Source organism: Emiliania huxleyi (genome assembly GCF_000372725.1).
Source record: "Emiliania huxleyi CCMP1516 chromosome Unknown EMIHUscaffold_188, whole genome shotgun sequence".
Lineage (NCBI taxonomy): Eukaryota > Haptophyta > Isochrysidales > Noelaerhabdaceae > Emiliania > Emiliania huxleyi.
This window is the reverse complement of record NW_005200712.1, coordinates 308,526-318,396: the sequence shown is the minus strand read 5'-3', so window position 1 is coordinate 318,396 and position 9,871 is coordinate 308,526. Positions and strand designations below refer to the sequence as shown.

The 9,871-nt window shown below is 66.0% G+C and overlaps 3 protein-coding genes across 3 annotated transcripts in view; 2 read left to right on the top strand and 1 right to left on the bottom strand.

Annotated features, from left to right (window-relative positions):
* Positions 1-92: 92 nt before the first annotated feature.
* On the top strand, positions 93-1,143 carry EMIHUDRAFT_456641 (hypothetical protein; the record flags this gene model as incomplete). Its single annotated transcript, XM_005782670.1, has 4 exons — positions 93-124; positions 347-530; positions 610-663; positions 761-1,143. Coding segments are annotated over 4 exons (521 nt in total), but the record flags the coding sequence as incomplete, so codon positions are not given.
* Positions 1,144-5,269: 4,126 nt separating this feature from the next.
* Positions 5,270-8,490, top strand: EMIHUDRAFT_456640 (hypothetical protein; the record flags this gene model as incomplete). Its single annotated transcript, XM_005782669.1, has 8 exons — positions 5,270-5,647; positions 5,721-5,840; positions 6,458-6,598; positions 6,667-6,729; positions 7,222-7,298; positions 7,510-7,582; positions 7,654-7,750; positions 8,039-8,490. 8 exons carry the CDS (start codon positions 5,270-5,272, stop codon positions 8,287-8,289), a joined length of 1,200 nt encoding a protein of 399 aa, XP_005782726.1. The 3' UTR covers positions 8,290-8,490.
* An 841-nt stretch (positions 8,491-9,331) lies between these two features.
* EMIHUDRAFT_456638 (hypothetical protein) overlaps positions 9,332-9,871 on the bottom strand; it is a 2,522-nt gene continuing 1,982 nt past the window's right edge. The window contains exon 5 of the mRNA XM_005782668.1: positions 9,332-9,788. Coding sequence (XP_005782725.1) covers positions 9,579-9,788 — 210 coding nt within the window. The 3' untranslated portion in view covers positions 9,332-9,578. The remainder of the gene's footprint in view (positions 9,789-9,871) is intronic.

Here is a 9,871-nt window from a genome sequence, read left to right as displayed (position 1 = left end):
CGAGAGGCAGCCGAGAGGCGGGCGAGAGGCAGCCGAGAGGCAGCCGAGAGGGTCTGCGCAGCGCCCCAGTCGCGTGTGGAGCGCCCGCTGTAGGGGCGCGGCAGTTCCTGGTCGCGCATGGCTGGCGCGCCGTGCTCTAGATGCGGAAGCAGAGACGCGTCGCGCCCTGACACGACCGCCCTACCCAGACGGCACGCGTCCCTCGGCGGTCCTTCAGGCCGCCTTGCCGTCGTGGCCCCTGCCTTCTAGCCCCCGGGCTCGCGCGACTCGCGCGATGCGCCGAGCACACACTTGGTGCCGCGCCCACAGCCCGCACCCTCAGGGCTTGCCCGCGCTCCCGCTCCAGGCGCATCGTGGAGCGCGAGTTCCTCGAGCTGCCACCGAGCGACGACCCGGCGGCGCAGGCGGCGGCGCAGGCGGCGGCGGTGGCGGCGCTCACTCTGGCGGTCGCCCAGGCACAGGAGGAGCGGCGCCGCGCCGAGCTCGAGGCGCGGAAGCGCGAGGCAGCGGAGCGCGTCGCGAAGCAAAAGGCGGAGCGGCGAGCGGACGCGAGGCGGGTGGGGCGCGCGCGGCGTCGGGTCTCACCCTGCGTGGGCCGGCCTCTCCCAGGCGGACCGCGAGGCGATGAAGGCGGCCATGGCAAGGGACCGTGCAGAGGTTGCGGTGCGAACCTCCCCCCCTCCGTCCCGTCCCTCCCCCTCCTCCCGTCCCGTCCCGTCCCCCCCCCTCTGCCCCCTCTGAGGCCTCGCGGCGCGGGCAGGCGCGGGGGCCGGCCCAGGCTTCGGTCGCAAAGAAGCTGCCCACCGAGTCGGCGGGCAGCATGTCCTCCGCCATCTTCCAAGAGCAAGAGGAGGCGGAGGCGCGCGCCAACGCGCGGTGAGACGCGCGGCGACGGACAAGCGTTGCCGCCGGCGTGGACTCGCAGTGCCGTTTTGTGGGACTCGCAGTGCCATCGCCGTTTATGCTGTCGCGTGTGTGGGGAGCTTTGCTCCTGCTGACACACACGCATGAGCGCTCGAGAGTGGTGCGGAGAGCGGTGAGAGGTATGACGGGGCTCTGGCCAACCGGGGCCGGTGCCGGCGCGGGACCATCCGGAGACGCAAACCTCGCCACGCGGGATTTCTTTTCGAAAAAAGAGACCTGGGTTCCAACTTTTTCCGGGGTATGGTATGGTACTCTCGCGGCCCAAAGGGTGGGGGGGTATGGTCCTGACCGCCCATCCCCGGTCTCCGGGAGGCTGGGTCTGTCAGCAGGCGGGGGGTATGGTCTCGAGGTGGGTTGCGCGAGAGTACCATACCATACCCCGCAGGAAAGTCCAAACCCTGAATGAGCCCACGACTGACCCGCCGGGGCCGTGCGCCCGCACTCAAGCTCTCGACATACAAAAAAGTGCGTGCATATGTCCGCATTCGGCCAGGCAGCCCGCTCGACTGGCGGCTCAAGGGGCGGCTCTCGCGGCGGCGGCGGCGGTTCGAGCGCCTTTAGCGGCAGCGCAAGTGCGTTTGGGGGCGGCGGCAGCTCGGGCGGTGCCTTTGGTGGTGGCGGCGGCTCGAGCGCCTTTGGCGGCGGTGGTGGCTTCGGGAGTGGCGGCGGCAACAGCAGCGGCTTCCGAGGCGGGAGCAGCGCATTTGGCGGGGGAGGCGGCGGGCGGTCCTCGCAGAGTGCCTTTGGAGGCGGCCAGCGCGGCGGCGGAAACCGGTTCGACGCCCTCGCGACTGACATGGCCGCCGAGCCAACCGGTCGGAACGAGGTGCCGTGCCGGACGTTTGCGGCGACGGGCCGCTGCCGCTACGGCGACCAGTGCCGCTTCTCGCACGCCACGGGCAAGGGCGGCGGCGGCGGCGGCGGCGGCAGCGGCGGCGGCAGCTTCGGCGGCGGTGCCGCAACCTCGTCAGTGCCGTGCCGGACGTTCGCGGCGACGGGCCGCTGCCGCTACGGCGACCAGTGCCGCTTCTCGCATGGGCCGCCGGCCGGCGGCGGGCAGGCACGCGCGCCGCCGGGCGCGGGGTTTGGCGGTGGCGGCAGCAGCTTTGGCGGCGGCGGCTTTGGCGGCGGCGGCGGCGGCGGGGCAGCCCCGGCGGGCAGCTTTAGCTTTGCGCAGCGGCAGCAACGCGCGCCCACCGGCACCGGCTGGGGCGGCGGCGGCGGCGGCGGCGGCATGGGCGGGGGCGGGTGGGGGGCGACCCCCGTGCGCGGTGGTGGCGGCGGCGGCCCCCCCTCGCGGGGCCCGCCCGGCGGCGCCGCGACGACGCCCACGTCGGTGGCGCCCGCGCCCGCGGCGCCGGCCGTCGCCGCGCCGTCGGACGATGCAACGACGCTGGTGGACGGCGCGAGCGTGAGCGACGAGCAGCTGGCGGGCTGGAGCCTCACGCGCCCGCTCTTCGACGCCTTCAACGCCGCGCGCTTTCGGCCGGGCGGCATCCCCGAGATGGAGCCGCCCCCGCTGGTCGCGTGACGGCGACCGCCGCCACCGTTGCGAGGCGACGGCCACAACGGATAATCGGATGAAGCTTCATGCGCGGCGGCGAGGCGGCCGGCGGGTGGGAGGGCGGAGGGAGGCATGTGTAGCGACGCCCGGTAGTTGGCGACGGGGCGGAGTCGCCGCTGTCGCCGACGCAGCTTCAAACTTCATTCAGAGCAGAGAGTGGCAGAGGGCTTTGGCAGTCCGATTGCACCCGACCACCCGGCGACCGAGCATCCGAGCAGCACAGGGTTCAGCCAACAGGTACAGCCTCTTTCTTGTGTGTCCCATGCGAGAGTATCTACAGTAACCAGCCTCCGGCGGCCCCCCCCGCTACCAAGCTGCCATCCAAATACCCGAGTACAAAGCGCCTCTCCGAGAGCGCTGCGCTAGGGTGCCCACAGGGCCCAAAAAAAGGAGTTTATTGGAGAAAAGTCTGTCCGCGCCCCTAAGGATTCTGCCTTTCCTATTCTGCTCTACTACACAAGGATTCTTGCTATTCTACCTCTCACTACGTAGATTCCCCATCCTAGGCTCCTCTTCTGCTCAGATATTCTGATTCTCTCCCCAGACTCTCCCATCTTGGCCCCGCTTTCAGCTTCCTGATTCTCCATTCTCGTTTCCTCCGCTTCCTTTCCGATTCTCTAGGGCAGCCAGAGCCAATTCCTGATTCTGCTCCCCCTCCCGATTCTCCTGTCTCTCTTCCTATTCTTGATGCTCCATTTGATTCCTGATTCCTGATTCCTGATTTGTCGGATCGCCCACATTTTGACCGGGATTCTGATTCCTGATTCCTGATTCCTGATTCCTGATTCCAACATTTTCACCGGGATTCTGATTCCTGATTCCTGATTCCTGATTCCTGATTCCTCGGAGTTACGCATTTCGGCGGGATCCTATGTTGGCCTGACTCTCCGAACTCCTGAGCCGATATTGCGTGTGCGCGGGGCTTCACACAGCTCACTCAAACTTCGCCCGCGGCAGCATGCTCAGGCGCGGGTCTCTCGGCGCTCCAGCCTCACGTCAGCGCACTCAGCGCTTCAAAGCCTCGGTCCGGCGTCCGCAAAGGCGCAGTGTGTGGTGCGGGCTCTGCCCGCCCCCCCGAGGAGAGGGGGGGGGGCGCTCCCGCGCGGGGGGGAGCCGAGCGAAGCTCGGCTCGGGTTCAAACTAACCCTCCCCCTTTTCCCTTTTTCTAAAACTGTTCGCCGCGAGCGGCTCGCTTCTAAAACGAGCTCGCCGCGGCTGTCGCCGCGTCTCGCCTGTCTAGGCGTCGTGATGCGTGTGTGCTTTTGAGCTGGGCGTATAAGAAGAAGAAATTGAAGCACTCCTCCCATTGACTTAGTACGAGCACCGAGACACGAGACAGCAGCCTACCCGTTCTACACCCACACCGCCGCGGAGCTGCCTAGCTGGCGGGTGCATTCACAGCGAGCCCGCGGGCTTCACAGCAAAAGAGCAGACGTGCCGCTGTGAGCATCGCTGAGCAGCACCAACGACCGCTTGCGGGGTCGCCGCAGGCCGGCGCCAAGCTGCATCTGACGCCGGCATGCCGTTCAAACCCCGGCACCAAGCGCCCGCGGGAATGGGAGACCGCCTGCCCAGAATTAAGATCGGCCGCGCACTGCTCTGGCTCCACCATGCCACCGCCCATGAGCTGCATGAGATCTCTGACGCACGTGTGATGAGCCGCCGTTCAAAAGTGACTGTACTGTGCGGAGCGCGGAGCGCACTTCGATGGCAAAGTGGGTGGCGCGGAGGATACGGCGCGTACACATGAGCGTGATTGGTTGAGTGAGCATGCCCAGATGGCCGGCCCGCCGGGCTACCGCCCCTCGACGGGCAAAAACAGGAATCAGGAAACGAGAGTCCGGCGGGTTGCCAAGAAATCGGCGGGCAGAGCGGAAAATTCCCTTTCCGGCATCCGGAGGCAGAAACCGCAACCGCGACAGAATCTGATAAGGCGAGAATCGGACGGACAGAATCAGATCGATTAGGCAGGAACGGAAGCTGGGTGAGGAATCCTGCCCGGAGGCTGAGTGAGCGGCGTGGAAAGGGGACGACGGGCAGAATCAGATCGAGTAGGCAGACCGGAAAAGGAGAGTGAGAATCAGAAGAAACGGACACGAATTCCTCTCGAGCCTCCCACAGGGATCAGGGTTCTCCAAGACTGAAAAAAAGAAAGGAAAAAAGAAATTGTGGCGAACTCCGATCGCAGCACTTCGATCTTCGTGATCGTGTTCGAGAGTCGAGATATTGAGTTTGAGATCGTTGTGACTAGCACTAGGAGGGAGGGACGCTGGGGATTCTCAAAGGTATACCCTTGGAATGGCCGGATCCAGCCTTAAAAAGTACGAGATCGCGCGCGTTTTCGCGCACAGCACCGCCTGTTCTCCGCGGCTTGAGTTGACGAGACGCGGTGCCGTGTGCCAAATATGGCCATAGGAGTACAGCCCTTGAGGAGGAGGAAGAGGCTGGCTGGCAGTGCTGTATGCCGCCGGGGGGCAGTTTTGGGGTGCTGACCGAAGGCCCCCGCACGGGGGGTCCTGGGGTCTACTAATCATAGAGGCTCAAGTGACAAGTCCACACAAATAACACAGACAAGGTGGCGAAGATGTAAAGCCTGAAGCACTTGGAGCACTTGGAGTGCAGTCGGTAACCTCACATCCAGGGCCGGGGAGCTGAGGAGCGCACCCAGCGGGCCGGATGATCCTTCGCGCCGCGATTTTCTTCTTTGCTCCTCCACCGCGCTCGGAAAAACGAGGACGCCCGGGGGCAAACCGCCTGCAATACCCACGCTCCCGCACGGACATGGCACGCATCGTGCTCAGCCTCCTCGCCCTCCAGCCCTCTGTCGGCGGCCTGCAGTCTCCGCGGCGCCCGATCGCCAGCACGTGTGCCAGACCATCTGTCTCACCCGCCGCCGCTGCTGCCTCTGGCCCCTCGTTCAGCGAGCTGCCGCTGCCCGAATGGCTCGTGGATCGGACCGAGGCGCTCGGCTACACGCATGCCACCCCCGTGCAGGCTACCGCCATCGGCCCGCTCATCGATCGGCGCGACGCCGTCGTGCTCGCTCAGACGGGCTCAGGCAAGACGCTCGCGTACATGCTGCCGCTGCTCGCCTCTCTGCGGCCGAGCGCATCGGTGCAGGCGCTCGTGCTCGCCCCCTCGCGCGAGCTAGCCGCCCAGGTCGCGATTCGCCCTCTCCAACCTCCTCCAACCTTCGGAGCGCTCTCCGAACCTTGGCGGAGCTCTCCTGCAGGTGGCGCGGGTCGCACGGAGGCTGGCGGCAGGCAGCCCGGACCGGCCGCTGGTGATGGCCCTGCTCGACGGGTCGGCGGCGCGGCGGCAGCGCGTGTGGATCCGGGCGCAGCCGCCGCAGGTGGTCGGCCCACTTCAAGCAGAGTCCAATCCCGTCCAGCTTCAGCTTGAATTCCACCGCCGCAGGTGATCGTCGGCAACGTGCTGCAGGTGGACGCCCTCCTCTCCTGCGGGCGGCTGCAGCTCGGCTCGCAGCCCCTAGCTGCGGAGGAGCGACCCGTGTCCCGAGAGACTCGCACTCGGGCGGACACGTATTCCACTCCATTGCACTCCATCCCGCTGTCTCCCCGTGTTCTCCAGCTGTGTTCCGCAGCCCGCGTGTGTCGTCAACGCGATGCTCCGATTTCGCCGGCTCCCCTTCTCGTCCGTGCTACCCCCCGCGACGAGGGGAAGTCTCGGGGGAGCGCACCATGGCAAATGAGAAAGGCGGGCGGGCGGGCGGGCGGGGGAGGGTGTGGGACGTCATGCGGATTGGTCCAATCCGCACCTCTGATGTCCTCTCCGAGGAAGGCTCGATGGTCCTCATCTCTCCCCGCATCTCCCCACATCTCCCCACATCTCCCCACATCTCCCCGCATCTCCCAACCTCTCCCCACATCTCCCCACATCTCTCCCGGCGCAGGCTCGCTGCGCACGCTGGTGGTGGACGAAGTCGACGCGGCGCTGAGTGCGCCGGAGACGCGCGCAGCGCTCGAGCGCGTGCTCGCGGCGCGCTGTGGGCCCGAGCCTCGGCAGACCGTCTTCGTCTCCGCGTCGCTGCCGCAGCGGAACCACTTTGTCAAGCAGGCGGGCCGAGACCTCACTCTTCATAGTGTGACTGTTCTCGTTGCTGCTGCCGCCGCTGCTGCTGCTGCTGTTGGTGTAGTCGCAGCCTCCTTGTCGAGCAGGCGGTGGCGCAGCGCTGGTGCGGCACCGAGCCGATGCTCATCCACTCGCAGCCGGAGCAGCCGGTGAGCGTAGTGCCCATATCTCCCCATATCTCCCCATACCTCGCAGCCGGAGCAGCCGGTGAGCGTGCCCATATCTCCCCACATCTCCCCATATCTCCCCATACCTCGCAGCCGGAGCAGCCGGTGAGCGTGCCCATATCTCCCCACATCTCCCCATATCTCCCCATACCTCGCAGCCGGAGCAGCCGGTGAGCGTGCCCATATCTCCCCACATCTCCCCATATCTCCCCATACCTCGCAGCCGGAGCAGCCGGTGAGCGTGCCCATATCTCCCCATATCTCCCCATATCTCCCCATACCTCGCAGCCGGAGCAGCCGGTGAGAGAGCGGCTGCGGCATCCCCTCACCCTCACCCCTCACCCTCACCCCTCACCCTCACCCTGCCCCTCACCCCTAACTTAACCCCTTAAGCCTCACTTTCCCCCCCCCCCCCTCCGCCTTCCCCCTTCCCCCTTCCCCCTTCCCCCTTCCCCTTCCCCCCCCTCCCCCCAGGTGCCGGAACAGCTGCGCCATCTGGTGGCGGTCTGCGAGACGCCTCGTCGAGTCGCGGCTCTCCGCGTCTTGCTGAGGAGCGACATCACTGCACTGTAGTGAAGTCCCCGCACTGTGCTGTACTAGACTACACAACAAGACTACACCATTCTATACCACACTACACTGCACACTGCTCCGCACCGTACTCTCTCACTGTACTATTGCTGCAAGGCGCGACGACCACTACCGCGCCACCCACGGGACCGAACCCACACTGGGTTCGAGACTCTGGAGGTATGGGACTAGGCGCGACGACCCGTCTCTGCGCGCCGCCATCGTGTTTGTGAAGGCGGGCCGCCCTCTCGAGCGGATCGCCGAGGCATCTGTGCTGCCGTCGCCTGGCACCCGAGGAGGCACCCGCCAATCCCCCCGGCGTGCCCGAGATCGCAGGCGGTCGGCGGCGTGCTGCAGCCGGAGCCGCCAGAGATCCTCTCCGACGAGTCGACGCTCCGCCAGCGCGCACGCGCCGTCGCGTCCCTCCGCGACGGCTCGTAGCGCCTAGTTGAGTACAGATCGATCTCCCCATATCTCCCCATATCTCCCCACGGCTCGTAGCGCCTAGTTGAGTACAGATCGATGTGCTCTGACTCGCGCACTCGGCAGCACACCCCACAGATTGAGAGGACACGCGCACTCGGCTGTCCTCTCCGCTGTACTCCGATGCACCATGCGGTGTCCGTCTAGTGTTCGAGGTCCGTCCACACTCTCGCGATGCCCCGAATGCAACGGCACGGCGCCGTCTCCCCGCCCCGACCTTGGCGTCTTCACACCGCAGGCTCGCGCCGCCTCCTCCTCTCGACGCCGCTCGGCGCGCGCGGACTCGACATCCCAGAGTGCTCCCACGTCTACCTGTTCGACCTGCCGAGCAGCGCAGAGGACTACCTCCACGCCGCCGGCCGCTCGGGCCGTATCGGCAATTCGGGCACCGCGACAGTGCTGTGCGCCGAGAAGGAGCTCTTCCGCTTGCGCCGCATCGGCAACGCTCTCGGGATCGACTTCGAGGATGCCGCGCCGCCTCGCACCTAGATCGATCTAGGGCGAGGCCACGGCAGCCGGCAGGATCCTCTTTGTCTTTTGGTGCGGCACCCCATAGCCATACACGGCACGCGATCGCGAACCGCTCGCTCGTGAACGTGACGCAGGACGTGGATCCCAACGTCCCAATTCCCAAGTGCCAAGACCCAAGTAGCAAGTTTTGGAAGTTTGAGAAAACTATCAGTTTGTCCACTGTGTCCTCTGCGGACTAGGTCCAGCCCTGGGTGGCGCAGGTTGTGACATTTGGCGATTCCGCGACTTACTGGGCCCCTGAGCCGCTACCCGTGTGCGATTTTTTGTGGCCCGGACATGATACTGATAGTAAACGGGTCAGAACCGGCCAAACACAGGCTACAGCCCCACACACGCGCCCGCCATAGCTCCTGGAGAGCATGCGCGAGTGACGCGCTGCAAGCCGCGAGAGTGGCATCAGAGGCAGGAACGACGTGCTCTTGCTGCACCTCGCAGCTGCACCAAGTGTGCTCGCAGTGTATGCCACGGCCACTGCCTGCGGCATTGCTCTCGTGCAGCTAGGCGATGCAGGTCCATCAGCAGGGCTCATCCAATGCGAGCGCACATTGTGCGTAGCCGCGGGCAGGTGGCAGTGCACAGCCGCACACCGGCTGTGGCGGCTCGAATGCCCCCGGCAGTGCTGCTAGTCATCAACTTGCGTATTAGGGCCGCAGCAGACTGCTGCTGCAGCAGCAGCAGCAGCCTGCTGCTGCCTGATTCAGTCAAGCCAGCGGTGCAGCGAGGCGTGCAGAATTCGCGCTGTTTGGTACCTCCTGAGGCTGAGCGCGTTCAGACTCGGTGACCGGAGTTGGATGGTCCGATGGAGCTCGGCGAGCTCCATCGGACCATCCATGGCCGGACGGCGGAGCGTGAGGTGGCGAGCGGAGAGATGTACCGCAAGACCAAAAAAACACGGAGCTGACGATTGTCAAACGTCAGATCTGCGCCACCCAGGGCTGGACCTAGTCTGCGTCTCTGGTCGTCTCTCGTCTGTCGGAGCTCACTCCTCACATCTCACAACAACGCAATCGCAGAATCATCTTACAAAAAACACAAACACCCTCGCACAGAAGATAGGGCCTCGGCACCCGCCGGCGTCGGTGTCTCGAGTCGAGTGTCGCCCTGACGCACAACGCGCACCGCGCATGTGTCGGGCATCGCATGTGTCGGAGCATGTGTGTCGGAGGGTGGGTAGGGGGTTGGATTGGCGCGGTGGGTCGGCGAGCAGAGAAGAGGGGGTAGAGCCGATGTGAGGAGAGTCCAGACACTCAGCGCCGCCCGCCGCGGCGATTGTCGTCCGCGCGGTCGCCCGTCTGGAAGAGGGCGTTGATCTGGTCGACGGTCGCCTTTGTCCCGTCGGCATCGTCCGAGCGGAGGTAGGTCATCGGCGCGTGCAGCAGCTTGTTGATGATGCCCTTGGTGAGCACCTCGACCGCCTGCCGCTGCTTCGGGTCGAGCGACTTGAGCTTCTTGGTCGCCTGACGGGCCACCAGGGGGGGGGGGGGGGGGGCTTCTAAAGCGCACCGGGACTGGGTTTTATCCGCCGTTGGGGGGGGGCCCC